This window comes from Labrus mixtus, chromosome 1, assembly GCF_963584025.1.
Source record: "Labrus mixtus chromosome 1, fLabMix1.1, whole genome shotgun sequence".
NCBI classification, from domain to species: Eukaryota; Metazoa; Chordata; class Actinopteri; order Labriformes; family Labridae; genus Labrus; species Labrus mixtus.
This window is the reverse complement of record NC_083612.1, coordinates 18,066,721-18,092,926: the sequence shown is the minus strand read 5'-3', so window position 1 is coordinate 18,092,926 and position 26,206 is coordinate 18,066,721. Positions and strand designations below refer to the sequence as shown.

At 39.4% G+C, this 26,206-nt stretch overlaps 1 protein-coding gene across 8 annotated transcripts; it reads right to left on the bottom strand.

The window, feature by feature from the left end:
- Positions 1 to 25,909, bottom strand: lmo7b (LIM domain 7b). Of its 8 annotated transcripts, none has more exons than XM_061036155.1 (31): positions 25,747 to 25,909; positions 25,458 to 25,536; positions 21,557 to 21,627; positions 21,005 to 21,074; positions 19,513 to 19,619; positions 18,983 to 19,013; positions 16,173 to 16,286; positions 15,926 to 16,091; positions 15,023 to 15,161; positions 12,427 to 12,486; positions 11,567 to 11,735; positions 11,065 to 11,213; positions 10,654 to 10,837; positions 9,838 to 10,446; positions 8,514 to 8,858; positions 7,725 to 7,839; positions 6,868 to 7,029; positions 6,556 to 6,728; positions 6,368 to 6,431; positions 6,192 to 6,251; positions 4,572 to 4,597; positions 4,331 to 4,438; positions 4,144 to 4,215; positions 3,537 to 3,730; positions 3,208 to 3,252; positions 2,855 to 2,907; positions 2,590 to 2,761; positions 2,294 to 2,482; positions 2,082 to 2,187; positions 922 to 1,024; positions 1 to 593 (listed from the first exon to the last, which is right to left on the bottom strand). In XM_061036155.1, the coding sequence occupies exons 1-31, from the start codon at positions 25,794 to 25,796 to the stop codon at positions 571 to 573; spliced, it is 4,008 nt and encodes a 1,335-aa protein (XP_060892138.1). In that variant the 5' UTR covers positions 25,797 to 25,909; the 3' UTR covers positions 1 to 570. The 8 variants fall into 8 exon arrangements, with proteins under 8 accessions (XP_060892138.1, XP_060892146.1, XP_060892171.1 ...); XM_061036163.1 differs by lacking the exon at positions 6,192 to 6,251 and adding an exon at positions 5,719 to 5,754; XM_061036188.1 differs by having other exon boundaries at positions 25,458 to 25,558; positions 25,747 to 25,900.
- Positions 25,910 to 26,206: the final 297 nt, after the last annotated feature.

Below are 26,206 nucleotides of genomic sequence, written 5' to 3'. Positions count from 1 at the left end.
TAAAGCTCTGTGTACTTTATTCAATTAAGATTTTATTAAAGGTCATTTTTAATGTTAGAGATACATGTGTTTGACAGACCATTTATTAATCCCAGAGTGCACTTAGTGAGATTAGAACAAAGAAGAAAGTGCTTCAGTACAGAAGGTTAAAAGGTGCCTCCATACAGGTGTTACATTAATGCCGATTATCTGATATCTGTAAAAGGCTATTAGGAAAATAGCAAACTAAATATGACAGAAAAATAACATTATTTATCAAACACTAATCATTTCATTACTTTATTTCATATATTAAATTTGACTGAAAACACATTAGCAGAAGAAAGGACAGACACACTAAGTACTATATTAACTATATTTAAAAGAACAGAAGTCGAGAGTATTATTAACCTGTGGATCCACACGACAACATTTTATACCACATCATAGAGTTCACAACTTGTTATTGTAGGACATAAAACTCGTGCCTTGGCTGTGTGGATGATATCACTCCGTGTTCTTGCAGTTTTTTCTGGCTGAAATTCACCCTGATTCTGGTGCTACTCAGTAATCTTGAGGGAGGTGAGTTGCTCACATGGAGGGGGCACAAGGGGCTAAAAGTTGAATAAAAGATCATCAATAATAGAATTTGATTTGCTATTCAAAGTTAAATATCATGGACATTAGTAAAGCCCCATCCAAATTCAGTCTGTTTTAGTCAAAAATAAATCGACAATCTGAGAGGGTTAGAGACAGGGACAGGTGTTGCAAATTAGCATCCGCTAAAATACTATGATACCTGCATTGGATGGGCTGTGTTCAGTTTGTTCATGTATATTGTATGTGTCCCTATCCAATAAACCATAAATAAATGATTAAAACTATGACGTTTGATATGCCGTCTGAGGAAATAAGTTTAACTGATTGTCCCACAATACTCACACTTGAGTTGAAAATAGCAGGGCTCACAGAAGGGCTTCCTGTTTCGGACTCGAACCTGGACTCCAGTCTCAGTTCCTCCGAGGTGTCGCTGGCAGCCCACGCACTGAGAGGAGGGAGAGGTGAGAAAACATTAGAGGATTGTTCAAGACAAAGCTGACCTGCAACGTGGGCCTTTGTGTCTAAATCACCTCAGCAGAATATGTGAAACCCAAGCACTGAAATAAGCTTTGTTTTTGCATTAACAACACATACAATCTATAAATATTTGATGAGTGCTTTGTGCGCATGCAACACATACAGAGCGGAGGGTTGAAGAAGCGACTGTTACATCTACATGCTAATGAAGCCAAGTCAATTAAATCAGGGGATCCTCAGCCAGTGACATATTCACAGTGAGCATCTAAAAAGTGAAGCGGGACAACTGGCGGGCGTGTTGCTCTTAACCAATCACATGCAGTGAACAGAAAGATAAACAGCACCCGAACAACAAAACGAGAATTTCTGTCCACCAGGCCAGGAGCCGAATACACATGAGGAGAGAGACAGGTAGGAAAGATAGAGGCATGGAAAGGTGGCAGAAGTTAACCTATAAGCAGATTCCTATGAGCACATGTGATTGTGATTAAATTAACTACAGGTGTGAGACTCTTTGACCTTACTTAAAAGGTACGGTCACAATAGTCTTCAGCCCTATTTAAATGTCCCCCAGAGGCGCCTGAATGGACAACTCTGTAAATGAAATGGTCATTGCAGAGGAATGGTGAGAAAATATTAGCATATCAAGGACATTGTTTTTGACTTGGCATGCTCACGACAGCCATAACATTGCTTTTTGTGTTTTCATGTGGGCGAAGATGAGAACATTACTTTTTGAAACAGAGGACTGAAATTGCTCCCTCCCAACGTACACCTGGTAGAGGCGATTTCACTGTTTCAAACACAAGATCTTTCAAAACGTAATAAATATGACTCTGTTCTTTGTGGATCCTCTGTTTTAAAAAATACCCGCCTACATATGGCCTTATCTAAGTCTGACATGTAAAACTGAAGAGTGTGCACCAAATAGGAGGCCCCTCTTTAGATGTGAATGATGAACAGAGCAGTTACTCGTAGGGCTTGGAGCTACTGTGACCGCACCTTTACCTGAAGTGACCTCTCACCTGGAAACAGGCAAGGTGGAAGCAGAGACTTAAGGTCTCTATGACCATGGCTGCCCCACTACCCAGGAGGCGTTCACACACACTGCAAGTCCTCCTGCCACTGATCCTGAGGCAGCACACGTCAACAGTGTGAGGCCAGAATGTATGATCAAACAGAGAAAATAACACTCATGCACAAGAGAAACAGGCTTTATAGTTGCATCATTACCAACCTTCCTTGATGAGCAGAGTCAATGGTTGTACTTCTCTGGTATGGTATACCTCCAGTGCTGTAGCGGGAGGATGAGTTCCTACTGGGAGCACCATAACCCGGGGCAGCTGAGTGTGGACGAGGGTAACTGAATGTAGTGCTAGAGATTGGTGACTGGCGGAAAGCATCCAGGTTGTCCAGAGACTCATATCTGCAGAGTAGACAACACATTTGCTTTGCATTTTAACTCTTCTAAGAAAAATAAAAAGACAGGGAGAAAACATCATGACCAAGAGGACACAGTACAGGTGCACCCACCTCTTGAGAGGAACACCCAAATAGACTGGTTCCTTGTAAAAGCTGCTGCTGCGCTGACGTATCCAGCTGTTGTCAGTCAGAAGATGATTCCTCTTCTTCATCTCCTCCAAAATCTGCTGTCTCTCTTTCTCACCTTTAGAAACAGAGTGTCCCATGCTTTTCCTCTGTTCACCTGGACCAACCAAAGAAAGGGAGGTTAGCCTAGTACACTGCATCACCAGAAAAGGGAAGAGTTTCATTACAGCGAGGGGTTGACCAAACTTACCTCTGGGCTGTTTGTGAGTGCCAGCTAATACGGGGGTAGACAAGGACTTTGCCCTACAAAAAAAGCTCCCAATTATTTCACACAAAAATGAGAATACTTTGGGTTTCAGGATCTGCACCAGACAAGGCTGCATGCCGATGTTGGCTACAAAGTGGGTGACGCTTTCACATGGTTAAAATCATTTTTAAATTATAGAATTCAAACGATATTTTGGTAGCTTAGCTTTGCAGACAAACACACTAAACTTGGACCTTTACGCCCAGAGCTATACTGCATATAAATAACTTTTACACGATAACTACTGTAGGACTGAGTCACACTGAGAAGGAAACTTGAGCTTGTTGTGTTCTGACCTGTGTGCAGGCGACAGCTGTGCAAAGCCACACAAGTCCTCAGCCCTGAGGTGCAGCATGAACAGCATGAACAGCATGAACAGCATGACCAGCATGAAACGAACAAAGCAGCAAGAAGCGCATCAAGTTCAGCACCAGCAGCAGTGAAGAAAAGATCAGGACAAGTAAAAAAAACAAAAAATAATAATAATTTGTCAAATCAATGCTTAAAAAGGTTGATTTTAAATGTAAGCAATAAATGCACCACACACAAACACTGTTACACTCAGATGGAGTGATGGAGAAGAGCTGATGTTGACTTAAAACAAGCGGAGGAAAAGTTTATTTACCAGGCTTGTCCATTGATCCTGTCCCTCTGCACTCCTTGTGCATCACTTTGAGTCTTTGATCCTGCTTCTTTCAGGTCGTGTTTCTCAGGGCTGTGCTCCTCGTCTCTGGTTTTGTTTGTCAGTCCGTTCACATGAAACAGGGTGCTGGAAAAGCGCTCACTATCGTTGGTTATCCCACCAGCAAAGCTGCTCTTCTACATGTACACAAAAAAGGAAATAAATGAAGTTTTGTAGAAACAATGGGAAGCACTTCAATGTATCATATGACAGGACTTTCATTTTTCTTTGTTTCACTTTCATTTGGGTTCAAATGGATATCAAAACTGCATGAGAGGAAAGGAAATACCAGAAAACGAACATTGTATTTATCTGTAAAAGTAAAGGTAGTCTGTTGATCTTATTACTGTCAAAACACACAGTCAAACTTAAACCAGTCTGACATCATCACAATGTTGGGAAAACATGAAATCTTATCCCCAAGACAACGTTTATACTCTGGAAAAACTATTTCACATAATAAAATACAAGACAAGCAATGACCATACAGGAGAAGCTTCATTAACTCATTCATAAAAATGAAGACATCAGAAACTATCTGCATGCAAACCTCTCCCATTGCATCTTGTTGTGCTTTCTGCCACTCAGCCTCCAGCCTCTCCTGATCCCGCTGGTACTGCTCCTTAAAAAAACAAACACACACACATCTTTAAATGTTAGATGATGATTCAAATTAAAAATAATGTTCAGGTCCGTATCTTTTTTTGCAATTCTGTGCTGGTGAAAAGATTGTTCACCTGTAGGAGGCGCTCCTGTTCTTCCTGCCACTTCTCCTGACGCCTTCGATCTTCTTCATGGTCCCATGACCAGCTGGACGAGGAGGGGCTGAGCGATGGCACCTGGAGCTGGTGATGCAAAAAAATAGATAAAAAGATTCTAACAAGATCACAGCACAGTACACAAACTCTATAAGCACACACACAGATAACTTATGTTTTAACACGCTTTGATCAAGTAATAATGATGGTGGTAACTTACATCAGATATTGCAGATTCTGAACCTCCTGAGGAAGAAAAGAGGAGGTCAGTACTGGAAAACATTTGTCAGGTAATCTCCTAAAATATATTGAAGTTGTGTCTAAAGGTTACACATTCATCACAAAACGGCTGGAGATACATTAGACCGAGAATATAAAGCATTATGGAAATGCTTTGGCTCAAACAATGGATGACTTATGCATCATGCATTTTGTGTCTATGTAAGCATACAGTATGTATGCACCTTTTCACACAAGCAGCAACCAAACAGTGCACATTTTACTTGTATTTCTGACCCCTGACAGATCTTTTGCAGCATCTAACAACAAAGGACAACAAAGTTTACAGTTTACATTACACGCTTGTGATATAGAAAACAAGACTTACAGCAAGTAAACAGTGTACCCTGCAACAAAAATAAAGTTGTAACAATGTTAACTATAGGCCAAAATATGATAAAGGCATGGGGCACCCATTGCCTTTTTTTTTTTTAAAGAGGCTGTAGCCATCAAAGCGGGGATGCCAGGGTTGGACTCCAATTCTGCATGACCGTTCTCACTCTCTCCACCTGATTTCCTACTCTATCCACTATCCTGTCCTCTAAAATAAGGCAGAAAGAAACCCAAAAATAATTCTTAGAAATAAACAAAAAACATTATTTTTGGGCAGAGGCAAATAAGCAAAATAACAATACAAAGTTATCTCAGTTTCAGGCCTGCAGCAATATCTGGTCATAAACCTTGACTGAACAAGAATAATGTATCTTTATATTTAGTCTTTGATCACAACTATAGAATGTAAGGTGGCCCAAATATCTGAGTAGATGAGAGTATTTAGGATTTAATCTTCAGTCCTGATATCAGAATCAGCAGATCTCTATGTAAATCAGAAAATATGGCTAATGTATCCCCAGCTTCACAATACTACATATACACACTTGAAAAGACATGGTTTAGCAAAGGCTTAAGCTTGGAATTGTAAAGTGGGTGTAAAACGGTTTCACAAACTGCATCACAGCAAATCTGCTTCGTCTTTTTGGTGAAAATGCTCCACACAAAAAATTTTTTTTTTTTTTTTTTTAGACAACAGCATGCATCCCAAAGTACAGCCAAAATAAGAAAACACCACACACAGGGCAAACTTTTACCACACAAGTAAACCCATGAGCTGAATCCTGCAGAGCCTGAAGAGAGAAGCCATTGTAGTAGGACATGCATCAGATTCATTAACAACTGCAAAAGGACAGCAGCATCACAATCCAGCCACATCCCATTAACACATAGAACATCTAATACTTCAGTAAAAGGAGAATTTGATGCACACTGGATGTTGTAAACACAAGGATTGCCGTCAGATCTGTGTTCACCAAAGACCTGCAATGTTAATTTTAAATGAAGAATAAGATATATATTGAACATTCATTTGTGGAATGCTTCAACAAGAACAGATTATATATTTAGTTAATTTTTTTCCAGGTTCCCTTCTTTGATTAAAATGCTTACGTAAGTCCTTTACTTACATTAATCTTTTGAATGCTTTTATTTAGCAGCTAAACCAAGCCAAGCCCCAGCCCCCAAAGCTGCTTTACATAAAAGGTTCAAGCTTAAACAGGAATTTTACCTTTCTGTCTGAAAAATTCAGCCCTGCGTCTCTGATTTTTCTTTATAGCATTATTATTATCTAAATGAAGAGGAAGGTCGGATAGGGTGAGGAAGTACATCAGAACAAACTTCATGTGAGGAGTTACAGGTGTTTATCTCGACTGTTGCCGTTATAGACTTGATGCCTGTTATTACCTTTAGTTCTGGCTGTCCTGTTGTTGTCAGCAAGCTCTCCGTTCATGCCTTTACCCTGCATAACCTGGGCAGGTGAAAGAACACCAAGATTCACCTGATGAGCACCACTTATCATGATGCTGCAGGAGAAGAGCTATTTGCTTCTATTTTTGAACTGAGGATTATAACTGGCTTAAACGTTTGCTCACATTGTCGCTTTGCCAATTGGATTTTGACACTTTCACTGTGGTGTCTGTAGAGGCACCACTGTTGGCATGGTGATCAGGGTAACCTATCAGAACGGGAGCTGAAGCAGTTAGATTGAGGGTCATCCTGCTCTGGCCTGGCTGGTTGTGATGACTCTCCTCACTGGTGCTCCAGTCTAATGAAAATAACCACTCATCATGAACTGAGGCCACACTGTGAACCAATATTTGTGCCCGCTGGTAAAAAGTTAGGGGTTCAATTATAGCAAATAATTTCACAACGTTACAAAAAAAACCCTTCTCTCATTATCTTACCTTTGTTGCCATAGCGCCGTATGTCCATAGTCAGACTGCCGGTCTGCAGGGAAGACGTCATTTTATCCTTCCAGTGGGTGTAGTTCATGTGTGCCACTGCAATGCCATTAACAGCCACGATCTCATCGTTCACACACAGCTGGCACAGCTCCGCCGGACTGCCTGAGGAGGAGGGGGGACAGGTGTCACGAAAATGTAGAAAGATGACAGTGTAGCATAAAACCAGAAAGACAAAAAAAGGAAGCGGCTTCAAAAAATACTTTTTTAACAAGACCTGAGAAACAAGCTGGAGTATTGAGGACAAGGTTGCTGTCATTAGCTGAAAACGAGGCCAGTAAACCAACTCTACATAGCAGCGAGTAAGTAAGACATCTTCTAACATCTAATTAAATATTCATGACGGAGTTCAAAATCAATGGCTACATTTTGTAGGGCAGTTTTTAGTTTAATACATACATGGTCAATGTGCAGAAAAGAAACTGAGGGAAAATAAATCAAATTCAGGAACTTTTTTCCTTCAGCATTTTTTTTTAACCAACCTCCAGCCACATGAGAGGCTTTCTTGTGTTTTAGCATTATTGTTTGCGTTTTGGTTGTTTAAAATTTGTGCAAGGTTTCTCTGTCATATGTGTAACCTGAAAATGTCACTGATCTGTTTCTAAGTGCAGGATGTTTGAATACATTTCCCTACAAAAAAACCTGAGAGCACATTGCACATACAAATGCAGTCTCTTTAATCAAAATGTCCTTATATTACTTTATATTTCTCAAAACAAACATGGCGACCTAACGTTAAATGTGATGTTAATGAGGCAAAACTACAGTGAACAACAGTTAAATAAATCTAAAAGTCTTACCTGGCTGAATGAATTTGACCCTCACCCCAGTAGAGTCCCAGTGAGTCTGGAAACCAAAGTCTGGTCTACTGTTGGGTTTAAGAGTAAGGCTCACTCTCATGTCACTGTGATCCACCTGAAACACACACAGAAACACACACACACACACACACACACACACACACAGAAACACACACACACACACACACACACACACACACACACACACACACACACACGTAAAGCTGACACCCTGTGATCCAATGTCCCACGCGTCCCAGAAACTAAATACTTCAGAGGCCTGCTACACAAATAGTGACACATAGAGGGGCCAGGTTATTACATACACAATAGTTCAATCATCACAGTGAACCTGATATAAATGTCATCCTATGTGGTTTTTATTTTAAGAGGTTTAGATGTAATACTTTGAAGAAAAGCCTTTCAATAAAATGTACTAAAACATAATAAAAAAACCTAACAATCATCTCTGATGTAAAAAAAAAAAGTTAATATAATAAATAATAAATAACTAAAAAAATATGCTTTTGGTGAGATAGCTTTAAACTACTACTACTACTGAATACACAGGCAAAACATGCACAACATCAGCACATTTTTCTCAGATAGCGGTGGCTAATTTAGTCCTCAACCAGCACCATCCCTGACTGAAAGACGATTCTGGTTTCATAATCCCTGAAGGAAAGTTTGATTAAAAATATTCAAACTGTCCAAAGCTAATTTTACCCTTTAACATGTGCTTCAATATATGCATAAAGTCCACCCATGGGTCCTGAAAATACATTATACCTGTGATTGGTCCAGAGTTTCATAAGTAGGAAGGGTGGAGTTTTTGTTGTGGTGGGCCTGCAGGTTTGAATAAGGCTGCGGTAGTAGCAGGTTTTGGCTGGAGGGCTGATGGTGATAGCCGTGGGCCTGGAAGGAGGTCTGGCTTGAAAGAGTGACACCCTTTACCTCCTCCCCCTGATCTGTACCATTCTGTTGGCCCTGTTTCTCTTTCTTCAGTAAGATGGCAGCCTGGAACGGACTCTTCAGATGGATGGTTGCAGTCTGTCTTTTAAGTGACGATTCAGCGGGTACATGAGGATATTCCTCTTTCTCACATTTCAACTGCAGACCCTGGTTGTTGTCTACCTAGAGAAGGACAAAACAACACATGCTCAGAGTGACAGTAAAGTGACATCTGATTGCACTATTTATATTTCAGCATTGAAATGTCACTGTAAGACTGGTACATAATATCTATAGTCACACAGCTTTGTGAATATGAAAATGTGTAACCTTGCATTGAGTTAACACTCTTCACAGTGGTGCAGCAGCTATTTCATTATTGATGAGGAAGGTTGATCCAAGATAACAATGATAACACACACTCCTATGGACACCCTCCCACAAAAAAATTATATTAATTAAAAGAGCCTGATGCACACTTATGAGTGCTATACGTCCATTAAGCCAGATACTGTACCATCTTGACCGTACGATAAAGATCTGCAGGTGGTTCCTCCTCCTATTCTAAAAGCTCAAACGATTGTGGAACTCTGCAGAACTTCAAGTTCCATATCCCCTATTTATCTCTCTATCAGAGAGAGATATTCATTTAAAAATAAAAATAATCTGTCACATTTCAAGTTGGATGCAAACTAGGCTACAAAGTTTGGGTATGGACTGTTGCATAGAGATTGTTGCTAATGTATATTTCGTCACACAGTGTTGTAGGTTTATCTCAAAATGTTTACAGTAATAGCTAATTCTTCAATGTATACTTGCATGAAAGCATGTCATAGTGAAAGCAACCTGTAACACATACTAAACATATCTGAGCCATCTGATTGGACTTGGTGATAATGGGCTCAGTAGTTCATTTTAGAAGTTCACACCGACACTGCCCACGACAAATCTCTATTACCCCACATCTGCAAGTAATGCAACAATACATTTACTACATACTACCCATGAGTAATGTTCACCAAATTTACAATGCAGACCCTTTTTAGGCAGACTTACAGGTTAACTGAAATTCTGTAGACAAGAGTTTTTTTATTCACTCATGACTAACTGTGAGTAGACCATTTGGTTTAACTCTACTAGAATCAAAGAGCACCAAACTTACATTACTCAGTCTGGACAGTGAGGACACCCTGGACTGCTTGCTCCCAAAGGGTCTGGCTGTGATTGCAGATGAGAGACGGGTTGAGCCCTCAGATCTCCTGTAACCACGAGGAAGGCTTGCTGAGCCAGACCACGACCCAGCTCTGGGAAAGTACTTGTAGCTGCCTGAAGACTGTTGGCCTCGGCCTTGCTGCACAGCTGGTTCACAAGATTCCTTCTGGGTGCCTTCGTGGGACTTGTGGTTTTGATGTGTCAAGTCCACCAGATGATCAATAGCTGGCTGATTAACTGCATCAGGGCAAAGAGTTGTAACTTTTGGGTCAACGCAAGATGTAACCCTGTTGCTGGGCGACTCTGTGGACTTGCTCGACTGTAGAGTTGTGATCAGCGTGGAGATTTGGTTTGTAAAGACATTTTCTGACTGGGCGGATTCAGCAGTGGGTTCGAAAGGATCCAGACAGCCCTGGGCTCTGACGGGGGTCTGGGAGCTGAAAGGACAGTCTGGAGAAGGTGTGGTAACTCCTGCTCCATCTGAAGCCAGGGAGGCAAAGTGAGTCTCCTCTCCCAAAATGATCCCATCTGAGGCGGGCATGGATCCAACGGATGCCCCCTAAAAGAAGTTGAAACTGGCTTTTATTTTACTATGTACAAATGTTAAACAAATAATTATTCTACAGATGCTATACAGGATCTGTGCCTGAATATTTGCTGTAATCACTTATATCGGTATTTTCATCACAAGTATACTTCAGTAAATATGCCCAGTGATGTGAATAAAGATCAGGGAGATTACTCAGAAACAAAATTGTAGACTTACCGGAGAGCGGGTTGAGATACGGGGGCTAAGTGGAGCCGTGGGGCTGTAAGGTGTCTCTGTGGCGTAGCTACGAGCCAGCAGAGCACGAGTACGTGGCTTCAGATCAAAGCTTGCTGATTTCAATGGAGGAGAGGTGGAGTAAGGACGGGGGGCAGAGATATGCCTGCGTGGTGACTGTTGGTCTCTGGGAAATTAGCGTGTAAGGAAAGAAGAGGAGATGTAATAAAAGGAAGCAGAAAGATGAGGGGGGAGGGCATGTGTCATATTACAGCAGTTCACCGTGGCATACTAAACAGTTATCAAGCCAGCTCAGCGGCTATCCATACAAAACTTTATTTTAATTCTTGGTGACAACAAAAGATTTTGTTCAGATTGTTAAATAATTTTTGTTACATTTGTAGTATGAGCTACCTCTTCAGCCGTCCTTCTTGTCCTCCATTTCTGTCAAAGATTCTGCCGTCCCCATAAGCCATCTGCTTTATGACATGCTCTCTGTCCTGGGACTTTCTGCGGGGTTCAGACTTAGAGCTCCTGCGACGGTTCTTCCACTTTGTCAGGTCCTGTAACAAGTTAATAACCTAGTACTTTTACTTTTTATGCAAAGTACTAGTACTTTGCATAAAAAAAGCAATGTAAAGTCAATATTGAATATTAAAACGGTACTAAAAAGGGACAATTGGCTAAATATTATGGGATATTACAAATAATGTGTAGCTCAAGATTAACTTTCAATCTCAACTTTGAAATAAGCATAGTTTGAGCATCTTACATTCCACCACACCAGGGAAAACTTTCCAGTTAAACAACATAGGGAGCTTTGAAGCATAATCACATAAAATGCTACAAATCAGACCTTGTCTTTTTCAAAACAGTTTTGTTGTTGTTGTCGTCTTTTTTTAACATTAAGACTTACATCCTGCCACTGAGCTTCACTGTCCTTGGCAGCCACGCTACACTTGTGTTTGTCGTCGTGATTCCACTCCTGTGCCATGCCGGCATCTTGGTACACATCATAAATGATGTGACCAGCAGGAACTTTCCGCACAGGGTACAACATTGGGATGTCAGTCAGTGATTTGCTCCTGGTACAGAGAGAATCAAAGAAGGACGTGATGATAAATAATAGATCAGAGTAAAAGAAGCTGAAATTTAAAAGACTGAAGTCAAAGCTTTTACAAGAATAAGAGCAGTAGCAGAAATGATAAATGGCAGAAATGCAATCACACAAACATGTCATTTTAAACTGACACATTCTAGATGACAGGCCGGCATGTCCCAGTATTTACAGCTGCAGCATGGCACATTCTGCATCCAAACAACAGAATTGCTAGCAAAGTGCGAGCAGAGAGGAGCATGCAAGTGAAGTAACGCAGCAGTACAAATAGCAACAGATGTTGCTGTCTGGATGACACAGCAGCCATGAATTGTAACAGGTAATAGCACTGCACTGGGCAAAAGAGGATGTCAGATGTGACATTCAAGTAACTTACAGCTGCCGTTAGCAGATGGTAAATCAAAACTGTGACATCACTTGATGGGAGGAACCAGGACTGTGCTGACAAACAATCCTGTAGTTTGTCATAAATTCTACTGGCATGTCTCTGCCAAGAAATGAATAGTGGGAGGTACACAAAGTGCTCCATGAAAAGGCAAATGATGTTTGCCGCCCAATTTCCTCTGTATGTGAGCTCAACAAAAGCAGAAGACGAAGCAGCAAGAAAGCAGCCTCAGAAAATGTTGCTCCGATGATCGAACCAAAACTTTAGGACTTACCAAATCCAGCCAGGGTTGACCTGAAATGATCTCTCAGGTTTGACCTGGATTTGATATGCTCTACACAATCAGAAAAAAAACAAAGACTGATGAACACAATGTTGCTATAAATAAAAGTAACCAAAATCCATAAACCACATGATGAAGATGATGACCAGATATACATCATATGCAATCAATCACATACCTGCTGTACACACATAAGACCTTGGCAGAATCAATGCATTAATGCTGAACAGTATTTAAGTCACTTTATTGAATTCAATGTGACACACTTCATTTTTACATATCAAAACCATTTTCACAAAGAAAAGAACATGGGAAACTGGTGATATAAATACCATGATCCTGTTATGGTTATTAAAGTACGACACAACTCATGAAGTGAGTCACTCAGCATGGTGCTGTAAAAGTCCTCACATCATCATTAGGTGACAGAGTAACTGCCAGATAATTAGTGAGCAAGAGTTAAAACATATATATAGTTTAAGTAGTGTCATAAAACATATATTGGATATAGAGAGCAATATTTGCACATCTTAATCAAATTATTTTGTTTGCTCATGGATTAAAATTTAGCAAATGCAACAAAGACAGGTTCACTCTATCATTGCAAAAAAAAGAGGAAATCTGAAGTGTGAAGTGTGTGTGTGTGTGTGCGCATTAATCTGCTCCAGGTCTGGATCTTCAGGACAGGAGTGCATGTTTCTAAGACATCGTTCTGAGGCTGTCCAGATGCGGCTGAGATGTTTCATTCTCTGTCAGATGTCACAAGCCAGGAAATGATGTCACAGTCAAACTCTTCCTCAGAAGAACCCAAAGCTTTATGGCTGCAGTCATTGAGAGAGGGAACAGGAGATGCAGAAAGTGAGTAAAACAGAATTAACATTGGAAACAAAATGCCTTCCAAGTAACAGGACAAAGAACTTAAGGTTTTGTAATTCGCAAAGTTAGCTCATGTTAAACTAGCGCAAGCTTTCTCATTTTGACTGGCAAACTATAATTAACTTTGTAAAGCTCTTAAAAAAACAATATACAACAGAAGATATAAAACCACCTGCCATTATGTCAAATAGAGGTTATTGTACCATCACAAACAAAAGGTTTAATAGATTTAAACTATAGGAGGCATAGTTTAGACTAAACCATGACTTGCTGTTAAATAATGCATCAACATTGTTCGCTCGTTAAGAATTTTGAAAATTAGAAACCTGCAGGATTAGTTTTGTCTTGTACTTGTTTTATGAGAGTTTTAATTGTTTCCCTGCCTTGCATCATAGATAAGTAAAAGCAGCAAACGCACCTTAATCTTTGCATTTTATGATACCAGGGTCTTTTCTGGGAGCCGAGGTAGATCGTGCGCACGTGAGTCTCCTCTTCAGGTGTCCAATATCGTGGTAAGAAGCGGTCAAAGTCCGGGTTGGTAGAAGTCTGATGAAGTGTCTGCTGTACTCGTCGTAAGTACAGGTCATCTAGGACCGGATCCGCGTCGGTGTAATCATCCTCTGAGTCTTCCTCACACGAGGCATGCAGGAAAAGATCTTCATCAACGGCACAAACAGGAGTCACAGTAAGGGGAGGTGGAGGAGAGATAGGGGCATCTTCAGTGCTGTGGCAGAGAGTGGTACACCCACATCTGTTTACATCCCTTTGGGAGGGTTATACAAAGTGTCTCAGAAACTGTTTTCGATCGCACAAAAGTTGCTTCAAAACGTTGAAAGGCAAACGTTTTAAGAGGAATTGCTGAGTTATGAAAATAAGGTTACGGTTACTTGGCACTTCTCATTTTCCAAGCAGATGAGTAGTGGGGTAGTATGGATGAGCATTATCAGAGCAAAGCAGAGCACTGACATCCAAAGTTCTTCACACGGCAGCTCCATGTTGAATTAGTAGAATGAGATCAAAGCTTGCAGACACCTCAGACTTATTCATCAAATACGGCACATACATCTACGAATGAAAATAAAAAGGCAATGCAATTTGTCAAGCACCGACCAGGAGTGAACGCTTGTTGGGGCGGTTGAAGTACTGCTGCCAAACAGACCCTGACACAGTCTTCAGAGTTATGTTACTATGGTAAATAGAGGACAACTGTATAAAGAGTGGCACAACAAACACACTTGTTCAGAGGAGGCCAATGGGTCTTCAATGTCCCAGACAGAATGAGTAATAGTTTAGGTCCAGCTGCAGGCAATAAAAAAACTCTTCACTCAAGACTACTCATTGAAGTATTTAATTATATTCATAAAAACAACCTAGCAGCCACTGTCCCAATTAAAAAGACCTTTGATACTGTTGATCATGATCATTACTTTATAAGATATCACTCAGCTGCTCAGTCTAGTTTGACTAAGTAAACCTATTGTGCTTCTAATAACCAGAAACTAAAGATAGAAGTGAACAAATAGCAGCATACAGAGGGATCATTTGCATTAAGTATGTGCAAAAAAAAGAAGAAAATTTTAAATTTGAGTGAGGAAACAAAGGGTTAAATAAACATACCAAACAACATTCGCTCAGTCCTTTAGCAGCTATGGACGAGTGAGTTAGTAGCAGCAAGTGAATGCTGTGTTCAAAGGAGATACATTAGCAGTACCTGGAGAGTACTCCATTTTCCTCCTGTCCTTGTTTTCTCTGTAGCAGCGCTGGTGGGACATGACCTTTGTTTTGCTGGGTCGAGTGCTGTGTGGTCTCCATCCTGAATACCTGCTCGGCCTCTGCGTCACTTCCACAACCTTGAGATGGCAAAAAAAAAAAAAAAAGTGATAAATGATCAACAGAAAATAAACAAGTTAAGAGAACAAGGAGAGAAAAACACGAGATAAAAATGGACTTTAAAACTCTCAGAGCAGAGCAAGCTCTTTAGTGGACGACTGGGTCTTCAAGTAGACGAGCCTCTAGTGAGCAATGTGTCAAATATTTCACGACTCTTCCATCACCACAGTGTTGAACTTACTCCAATTTGTCACTGACGTGCTCTGAAACCGAGTACGCCAGAGAGCAGACTAATGACAGAGTGAGTTAGGAGATCAGCAGTTTCCAGAATGATGTTGATCCAAGAAAATCTATTCAGATTGACAAAGTACTGGATATAACAGATTTGACTGAAGTCGTCACCAAATGAATGTTTGCCAAAAATATGTCTGCTTTTGTTTTTGTTTTTAGTTTTTCTGATTTACATAAGCTGATAGATTTCAGGAAAACAATTTATTTGGAGTGGAAATGATGCCTTTGTATGAAATCAATACAATAATGTGTGGTGAGCTCGGACAAGTGAGAAACATATCGAAACGTGCACTGCATCAAAATTGTGTTAATTAGAAAAGGACAACAGGTGTCAATATCGGCCAATATGATCAGATTGATCATGATGACCAAGTGATCTGAAAGCTGCAGTGCAGAATCTTTAGACTCCAACGAAAAGGGAAGCACACTCCAGGTGGTTTGTTAAGCACACCTTATTAAGTAAAAGAAGACAGTATGCAGAGTGGAACTGTACCTTCACTGTTTGGGCGAAGGACTCTGGACTCCAGAGAGTTGATGCTGTCCACAGAGTGATGCATCTTATAGCTTGGCCTCTTATGCGGGTACTCCTCCTTGTCCTGGTCCCAGCCGTCTCTGTACCCGCTGTCTTTCACAAACACATTACCGCCCTCATCTAGAGCCTGGATTTGGAGGGCAATGTTACTGTAGATAAGAACAAGAAAGGACTACAACTGTGTTAAAAGACCAGAAGCCCAGCTTACCTTGGACAAGGCCAACCCCAAGAGCCCTTCAAAGGCCTTCAAGTTAAGCTGGGGACCGCTGTAGAGAGCGTCTAAGTGAGCCTTACGACCCAACCAGTAGATCGTTATCAGAACCTAGGAAGATTGACAAAAGAAATCAAAGTAAAATATGCCAGATGGAATGTGTAGTTTTTGTTTCATTTAATCATATTCTTGTTTAGGCATAGTTATGGAACAACATGAATAACCCAAACCTCTACAAGCTCATCCTCAACAAAACAGAAACTTCAACCCAGAGACACCCATACCAGGGAAGTCAACATTCCTTTCAACTAATGCAGGAAAAATCAAGGAATTTACAAAATCATGTTGAAATGATGACCCCGATTAAAATACAAAAACCTTCAAACATCAGCATGCAAAAAAAAAAAAAATGTTTATGATGGTCACATCTGGTCATCTCTGTTCAAAATATCATGGCAATCTATTCAATGCTTTCTTGACCAGAGTGAAGTAATGACAGCCATGCTAGTAGCAGGCTAACCTTTTTAAAAATCATCCTTAAACACAAATAAGGAACTTTTTTTTTCTTTTTCATGTGTTACAGGTCATGAAACTGTCCCCCAGCATCACCACAATTAATTGTAGCTGGTCTAGGGATGAGATTTTCAGAGACCTCTACAAAGAAAACACAACAGATCCTTAAACTCACAACTGATAGTAAAGACGGAGAGTAACAGATTGTGAAATGTCGGCCTCCATCTGACATTTTTACTTCACATTTGCCTTAAAGCGCAGTTTTCCCCTGATAGAGAAATTTAGACTCCTCTCTGCTGCTGCTCCATTTGTAATTTAACAAAGTCATCACTGAGCAGCCGATACAAAAAAAATCCATGCAGGGTCTTAAGAGATGATGGAATTGACCAAATATTTAATGGCATAAGGCTACCTCGATGAAAGGACAAGAACTTTGAGAGGTAATAAATGCGTTTGTATGGGTTTTCCCCATTCTGTTTGATCAAGTGTCTGCAGGAAGCTTACAGGTCAATAGAAACCATTCACTGAATACTGGAATTGTCTCAGAGTTCTCGCCTTATTCCAGCTGTATAGAATCTCTATAACATAAGTGAAGTTTAATATTGGGTTTTCACTCGATCATACATAGATTCATTATATGGAGTCTTCCACTGACTGCACTTTTGTTAGCTATTAAACTTGATTAAACCATTGACGCCAAGATGTGTCCTGGTTTACCCTCATTTGTTCAGCCTGAGATTAAACCTTTTATGTTAGTCAGGCAGTGTAAGCACAGGGACAGGAGGTTGTTATTGTTTTCTCAAAGCTTAACATCTGCATGATGCCAAGAAAATAATTACACAGCATGCAACAGATCATCATAGGCTAATCCTATTAAATGTCATTATTTTATTCTTAGAAAATTATCAAGACAACCCTGAAAATCCCCCATCAGATGCTGCCAACAACAGTCATATCACTAAAATGCTTGATATTTAGGAGGTTGAATTTTAAAGATTCATAAAATTGGATGTTACTACAATATAAACAAAATATAGATTTATAATTAACAGAATATTTGCCTGTAGTAAATGCATCATTACAAAAACCTTAACATTGCAGAAAATGTGCCTGGTTGAAGACGCTCTATCTTCACTTCCAGAGACACTGAAAAAGGAGGGGGCTCAAAACAATTCCATTGCTGTGTGTACTGAAAAAAATCAATGCTTTTTTACAAGTATAAGGAAATATACAGTTTCCTGACATAACAAAAGAAAACATCTTATAAACTACTGAATTCTTTGCTTAATCTTAGACGTTGATATTTCTTTTCAATCTGACCTGGAAAGGCTTTCAATGTACTGGGCTCCAAAACGAAACACAAGAGAGTCAATGGATGAAATAAGACCACATTGTCTCTCTTTCTTTGGATTTTAAAAGCAAATGACTTCCTTCACCGTAAAATGAAGAATACTTAATCAGTAGAATATGAACAGTCAAACAGGCTTACAAAACCACATACAGACTGTGTCAGTTAATGTATTGTGTATTTTGTTGAGGTTGTGACACAGTTTGTCAACACAACACCCAGCTCTGCTTTACAACTTTCAAATGATTGTCAATTATTTTAAATTATTGAGCGACTTGGTTTTAATTATTTGTGGATCTCGTTCCAGAGGCGGGGGAAAAAACGGTGGATTTCATTGGATGCAAATTGTCCCTAATTGGTAAAATGGAAAAAAAAAAATTGCAACACCCATTTCAAAGAAAGAGAGCTCTGATGAGCAGCCTCATTACTGGGTCCAAGTTGTCAGCTATTGTGTGATTCAAATGAGGCTTCCTCGATAAACTCATCAGCTTCGGAACATGTTAAATACCAGCAGTGCACACAGGCGTGTACACAGTAACAGTACTCACATGTTCAACACACAGAAAACACATACACAAAGCATGTGGGGCAATGAGTTTACAGATGCAGTATAAGGCGTAGTGTTGACCACATTTTGGACACACACTTTCTGGGGTTTAAAGCCAGATTTTAAGTGAACCCCAAACTCAATCAGTAAATAACAATATCCCGGTTTTTCAATATCTGGATCTGGAGCTGGAACCTGTACAGATCCTTGGACCTGGTCTGACATGGAGGTTCATTTTGTGCCAGTGTTTAGGGGACTTACTAGGTGGGGTAGGACAAAGTTTATGTTTCGTTTTTACAGCCTTCAGTACACAAGAGAAAAATAAATTTATGAATGATGAATGAAAATGAAAAACTGTTAAGGAGGAAAATAAATGAGGAATCTTTCTTCTCAACTTACATTTTTGAGTCTTCTGTTGCTTTCATCTCGTCTAAAACACATGAGGAAAACAGAAGTTAATATCACTTTAAACTGTAATTTACAGAGGGACAGAGCATATTATTAAACCAACATGCTTTTTGTTGTGTAAAACAGATAGAGCTGTTAGTGGGAGGGAATCATAAAGTGACATTTCAGCTATTTCATTTGCAAAACTCAACTAATCATCTGCTTATCAGAATAATACAGAGCCAGCAGTCAACTCATTTGAATCAGCAGCTTGTCAGCCTATGTTAATACCTTTATAAATGCAAAGCAGCTGTGAAAGTCATCCAAAACTAACACCTTTTTGAGCACAGGTATTGCCATGAATAAAACATTTAGTGTTAAATGTCCCAGAACAGCCGAAACCAAATGTTTCACTTCATGAAAGTGAATTTCAATATATTTTTCAACTGATGATAAAACAGGTAAAAGTTGAAAGGGCTTTACGTTTGCTAAGCACATACTATCAGCGTAACAGCAGCCAGAAATATGAGAGTAAAGCCCACCTGACTGTTGCACGAGTGGACAGGTCCTGCAGGTCTCCTGGATGAAACAACTGAGAGACATTCAGTCCCAGTTTCCCACAGGCTTTTAGAAAGACACTCACATTATCCTGAAGATAACCACAAAGAACAAAGTAAGACCAGAAACCGTTTCTATTGAGACTCATTTTTATCAATCATCTATAAGTATGATGAAAAATGAAGGAATTAAGACAGCTTTGAACATGAAAAAAAACATTGTGTCCAAACATTGGATATGGAATCACTGAAATTAAATGAATGGGGTATTTTATGATGACCTGCAGAATTAATTTTCAATTAAAATCTGTTTATTGACTCAAACTGTAACATGAAGCTTTTTTGTTTAATTCATTAAATGTAATGAACATTTTCACATTTTCTTTGTTTTTGTTGTCTCAGGACGTTTCTAGGCTGGTGTGGTTCCTCTAACCAATAAAAGCCGTAGGTGAGGAGGGGATACAATTCAGCGATTGGACACGATTCACACTGGTGAATATAGCAGACAGGTAAGTAGTGGCAAAGAAGAGAAAACATTTTCACAGTGAGAAGGAACGCTACGTGGATAAAGCTTGTTCCAAAATGAGGGTGAACATCAGGTTGGTTTTCACTTGCAGACAGGCAGGTGCCAGACACCGGTGTTTAGCTTGTGCTAGCTTGCAGTGTAGGTACAAGCAGTAAACGTACACACTATGTCCTGCATTGAGTGTTTGTTTCTGGAGGCAATGAGCCCAGGAGGAGGGACCCAGTTTGAATGGTGCGTGTACAAGCTGCAATGAATAATGCAAATGACTCCACCTTTAAAAGCTGAAATTATAAATACCATGCAAAGACAATATACTTATTGCAAATTAAAGGAAGTTAAGGGTTCTACAAACAGCATGTTCAGTCTCTACTTATTCAAATTGCAACTTGAAGGGTAGAAAATCAATGTAGTCTTTTAATAAACATCAACAGTAATGTTAAGTAAATTAATTTCACATTTAATAGGTTAAAACATGCAAAACAACCGGTGTGGTCCTGTAGGCTGTCACATAAATGCAGAATCTCTGCTGTACCTCACACCCCACCATCAAATACACTCTAGTCTCTGTTGGAGAATGTCTATCGCCCTCTAATGGGAAGCTGCAATTGATCTTTACCTGCCCTTGCTTGGGGCAGCTTAGGCAATTATACTTGGATGGCGCCATCCAAACACGGCCTGAAGTCGGAATAAAAGTCAGCATTTGCATTCATGACCAATAAAAAAAAAAAAACCTTGACATATTCAGATGTTGGATTGTCGCTCTGAAAGGCAGTTTGAAGATCATTCAAACTGTGGCAACCCTGTCTCTCACTGCCTTATGCAGGAAACCACACAATGTGTCAAGACTTCCTGGTAACTAGGTGCCGTTTTATTTTCTTATGTTATTGTAAAAAAAAAAAAAACATGTACAGTACATGTCTCACACACATTAAGCAGTTTAAAAACACTCACCAGGCCAGCAATGGGAGTAGAAAGCCTGTTTACCCTCTTAATGATCCCTGGTTTCAACTGGTTAATCAAGCTATAACAAAAAGGATACATCCATCTTTATGAAACACATATTTGAGAATCTACATAATACATTGATAAAACTAGGGCCCCAACACAAAACTATATGAAAACAGAGTATAGCTTGAGTTTCGTTTTAAGCAAACCTTATAATAAAAAGGAAATATAAAAAAAAAGAAAAGTCAACATGAGTGTGAACAATTATGTTATGCACAGTTTCATTACTGGACTTCTGGGCTTTTTACTTCTTAACAATCCATTGATGATGATACAAAATTCTTATGTGAGGGTATCTATTTAAATGATTTATTCTGATTCCTCAGATTTTTTTTTATTTACCACATTTTATAAGCATCAAGCTAAAAAAAAAAAAAAAAAGCCTGGTTGAAAAAGCCTTACTACTCTCTCTTGTAATGGAAATGAAGCTTGAAGTCAATAATCTTCCATTGAAGCCCAAAAGACACCAAACATTCATGTTTGCGCATCAATACTCACTCGCAAAGCAGGACTCCATTCTCTAAGGCAGCACGGAAGTCGTTGCAACCAAACGATTTTCCAGTCACTTCCTAAAAAAAGAATACACGGTTAGAATTTTTTGGTAGGCTATTTGCATTTCCTTTTCTTTAGCAAAAACTTTACTTGAGATTGTACTTCAGTTTTCTGTCAGCAGCACCATGCTAGCTAATGTTATCCTCAGTGCTAGGACATTCACTGTCATCGGCTGCTTCTTCACCTCCTCTCTGTTGTGGTCAAACTTGGAAAGAACAGACGTTTGATTTTTTTTCTGAGCTGGAGCTGTAAACATCTCACATAAAAAGTTAATCATGGCATCAGTCCTGCTGATTAGTGACCAAAACTAGGTTACTTCCCCAATTGTCAGTATGGGGGGAATCTGGTTTTAATCAGTGACAAAATTCTGCATTCTGAGCTGTAAATGCGCTGGTCACTGTTAAGATTTATCTCACACACCTTAAAAATTGCCCCAGAACTTCATAAAGACAAGGTTTAAATGATCTCTGTAAAAAATAAACACAAAATATCCATCAAGCAAAACAATGGGCCTATAAAGAGTATACAGTATGTTGGCAAACATTCCCACTAAACAATTGAAAATATGTTTTTGGTCAAATCAAAGAATACAACACCTAAATCAATTAACATGACAGAGGCAAGCACAAGGCAAGCAGGCTGTGTAACGAGGCCATAAAAATGGGGCCATTAAGGTTCGGCTCCACAACGAACAGAGGGCCCCAAAAGGCTATTCTTCTCACTAATTAGTCCTCCCAGGAATCCACCATCACAATACGTTCTTGGTAGATCTGGGCAGCGGGCATGGAGCAAATGATTCTCAGTGGAATCAGACAAACAATGCACTGCCAGGTTAGCACAATAAAACACAATCATGTGGTCAGGATATTGTCTGTTTTACAGAAACAAAACTTTAATTGGTCATTTCAATAAACGACTGCTTCCTCTGAAGCCACAGACTCAATAGATTTCTACCAAGTGTCTATGGGTATACCTTCTCCAGAAAGCTTAATATGTTATGAGAGTTATCAAAGCCGAAAGAATCAGATACAGGAAGTATAATGATGCCTATATTATAGGCCATTCATATCTACAATGTAGCTTACATTTTTTTTAATGAAACTTACAGGTGATGCAATCAATCATAACTCAATCAACTCTTTTTCAGCTACTTCGATAATAGAAAACTCTCTTTGACCATTTTTTAAAGCACAAATGCCACAAACATTTGCTGTTTCTGGCTTCTATAAGTCTACAATATTAAAATTGAAAAGAAATTAAGTATTTTAAAGTTTTGGTTTGTTGAGGGGATAAAAATAGAGTTGTCATTCCCGTTCAGCTTTCAACTTTGTTTTTACACTTAAGTTTTTCTTATTCTAAAAAAAGGAAGCAACTTGTCAACCTGTTTAGTTAACAGATAGATAAAAAAACACCCAGCCTAATTCTATATTAAATAGGAAGATCAAAGTGAGACTGTTAAAGTTATCATGCAATTAAGACAATCTGGCAAATCAAAAAGGGTATTTTTTGGCTTGGATACCTTTTTTTGTTTAAAAACAAAAACAACAACACAGTTCTCCTCTTTTAACATCAGTAACACATGTGGTCAACGTATCGATCAGAACTAATTAATTCCCACATGACTGGAAAACAGTAATTATAACCCAAATGCCTCGAGCACCTGACCAGATCTTTATTTACATTTATTTTAGACCAAGGTACCCAACAGAGTTGGCGACCTGTTGCCTTACCGAAACAGTATATGAATGAAGGCAGTTGTAGAAGGGAAAACATATTTTAGGACTTTGATACTGTGAACCTTGAAATTCTCACACAAAGAAATTTAAAAACAAAGCAAAAGCTTGGTTTCGATCTTATCGTGAATGCAGAGAGCAATGTGTAAGAATAAAATTCTATAGGCCTAGTCATCTGTCCAATCTTGCCGAATGGGAATTCCACTAGGTTCAATTTCAGGGCCCTTACTTTTCAGTTTATATATAAATGATTTACCTGACATCTGCAAAAGAGTCAGCTGCCAAATGTATGCAGATGACACAGTTACATACGTGTCTGCAAAAATCCCTTTAGATGGCGACAGATATTCTCTCAAAAGGAACGTCTATGTGTCACATCGGCTCCACATCTGACCTTGAACTATGATCGAACAGTGTCAATGTGTTTTTCAATAAAAAAATAAGTGAATGAAAATTTTAGTATAGAGATTGATTAGAAAGAGATAAATGATAAACATGTTCAAATTTGTAGGTGCTATTTTAGATTTGTATAACATTATAATGACTGAATAACATCACTATTTCTGTATTTCTTTAAGTCTCATGCCTCTGTTTTAATCCCAAAAGCCTAAACAGGAACAGCCACCATCAGTAACCTGTATGTGCATGGCATCAACTTTGTATTTTACATATGAAACAATGCTCATTGCATATCTCCCTATTAAATAAACAAATATATCAAACAAAATCTTTATAGAGACCTCACCTCCGGCAACCAAAAATCAAAGCCAGTATTTTTCACTATTTTGATTTTGAACTGGCACATTAATCAATAAAGGAAATACATATTGCTGTAGCAATGTTTTAAATTAAGTGAAACCACACCCCCTTTAAAGAGGTCAAACTCATCCCAGAAGATGGTATTGTTTTTAGAAAGAATTGGACTGTTTAGCTCCTATTGCATCCCAAAACTAAATAGCCTGTTTACATGATGTAAAAGAGGCAAATTCATTTCTATTACTCCTCCAGTGAAACGGGCAATGAGAAAACATTAACATGGGATTGCTGCAGCTGATGATAAACAGCAACCATTTCTGGATGCTTTCATACAGGCCAACAGAAGCGTATTATTCTGCAATCTGTAACAGTGGATATTAGTGCTAACACATTTACTATGTTGCTTGGCACAAGAAAGACTTTATGACACCATTTAGCATTACCTTAAAAGCATCCAGCATTGTTTACCACCCCAACACAAACAGACCTCATCAGTGTTCAGCCAACCTTTCATCCGTCAGTGCAGGAAAATAGACGAGTAAAATTGGCACGGGCTCACCGCCAAGAGAGCTCTGGACAGAATTCTCATAATGATCCACTCAGACACAATCGACATTAATGGTCCCATTTAGAGTTGGTCAACATGCAGCTCTCGAAGTGTGCAAGTCGAACTCATTGGTTATGATTTAAGGATTACAACTTCTACAATGTTTGGACATGAGGAACATACAAACAGCATTTTCTATAAAACCACATCCTCCACAGTGTGTGCATAGAACAACCTGCCTACACCATGCACTGATCACATTAACCACAGCATATGTGCAAGGAACTGACTTGTCAGAGCAAGACACATGAGGGGACAGTCACTTAAGAAACCAACATAAAGGTGTTGTGTTTAATTTAAAACATCACCTAATCATAGGCGATCTGCCTGTCCTCCATGTGCATTCCCCCTGTGAAGCTGCCTGCAGTCAAATCATGTTTTATCTGCAAACCACAAAGGATTCTCACAAAGTGTTTGGAGGCTGTGTTCGGAGGCAAACACTCACCTGAGTCTTATCAAGGTACACTTTGCATTTCAACTCAAGATAAGTCTGTAAATGTGCCTCAGTTAAAGTCCTCTTATATCTGCTGTTACTAACAAGGGAAAGTCCAAATGATACAAACAATGGACAAGTGATCTTTCATGGCTGAAATGACTGCCGTGCTAACAGGACACATTTCTCCACAGGGGGTTAATTAGGGGGACTAAATCTTCATGGTTGCTTGCACATTCAAATCAGAAGAGTGGCACAAATAGCTGCACACTTCTGATGCTGTAAAAATATTTAAAAAGATGAAAGAGAAGTCTATACCTCAATCCAGCGTTGAGCCTCGTTGAAGGCGTCTGCACAGCTGACACTTGTCTGCTGGCGCCACTCCATCTTTAATCTCCTGAGCAAGCAAAGAGACGACTCTAATAGAAGAGCGAAAGACACAACTTTTATCTACCTCGTACAGAGCATGAAAGCCATGAACATGACATAAACCATCGCTTAACTTATAGCATTATGAAAAATGAATTCCTTAAACATGAAAACAACTTAAAAATTGATATAGACAGACACATTTTGTTGTTGTCAAGTTTCCGGTTTGTTTAGTCACCTGTTCTGTGCGCAGCTGCTCACCGGCGAAAGTTCTCCGCTAATTGTCATCCAGGTTGTGAGCAGACACTTTCACCACAAACTTTCCATCACTTTCTAAGTTCTGCTTATTGGGTGAAGAGGATAGGGAGGTATCCGCCCACTCAAACACTTCTAGCAAACTTTCTGAAACGAGGGGAAACCGAGTGGAACCGAGAGGAACCGAGTGGTAATAGTATCTCATTGCCCCCCTGGCGGCCTTCTGGTGTACTACACTGTGCTCAAAGTGACAGCCTCACAGAGAACTGTTCACAGGTATACAGCAAGGCAAGAGATGTTATTTTAGAACCTAACCAACACAATTGTTATTTGTATTGCCCGTTACACAAGGCGAGGATGCATCACGAAAGAAATGAAAAAAACACATTTGTAACAGATAGCCTATACGAATGTATGATAAGCTACAAACAATTAAAAGGATA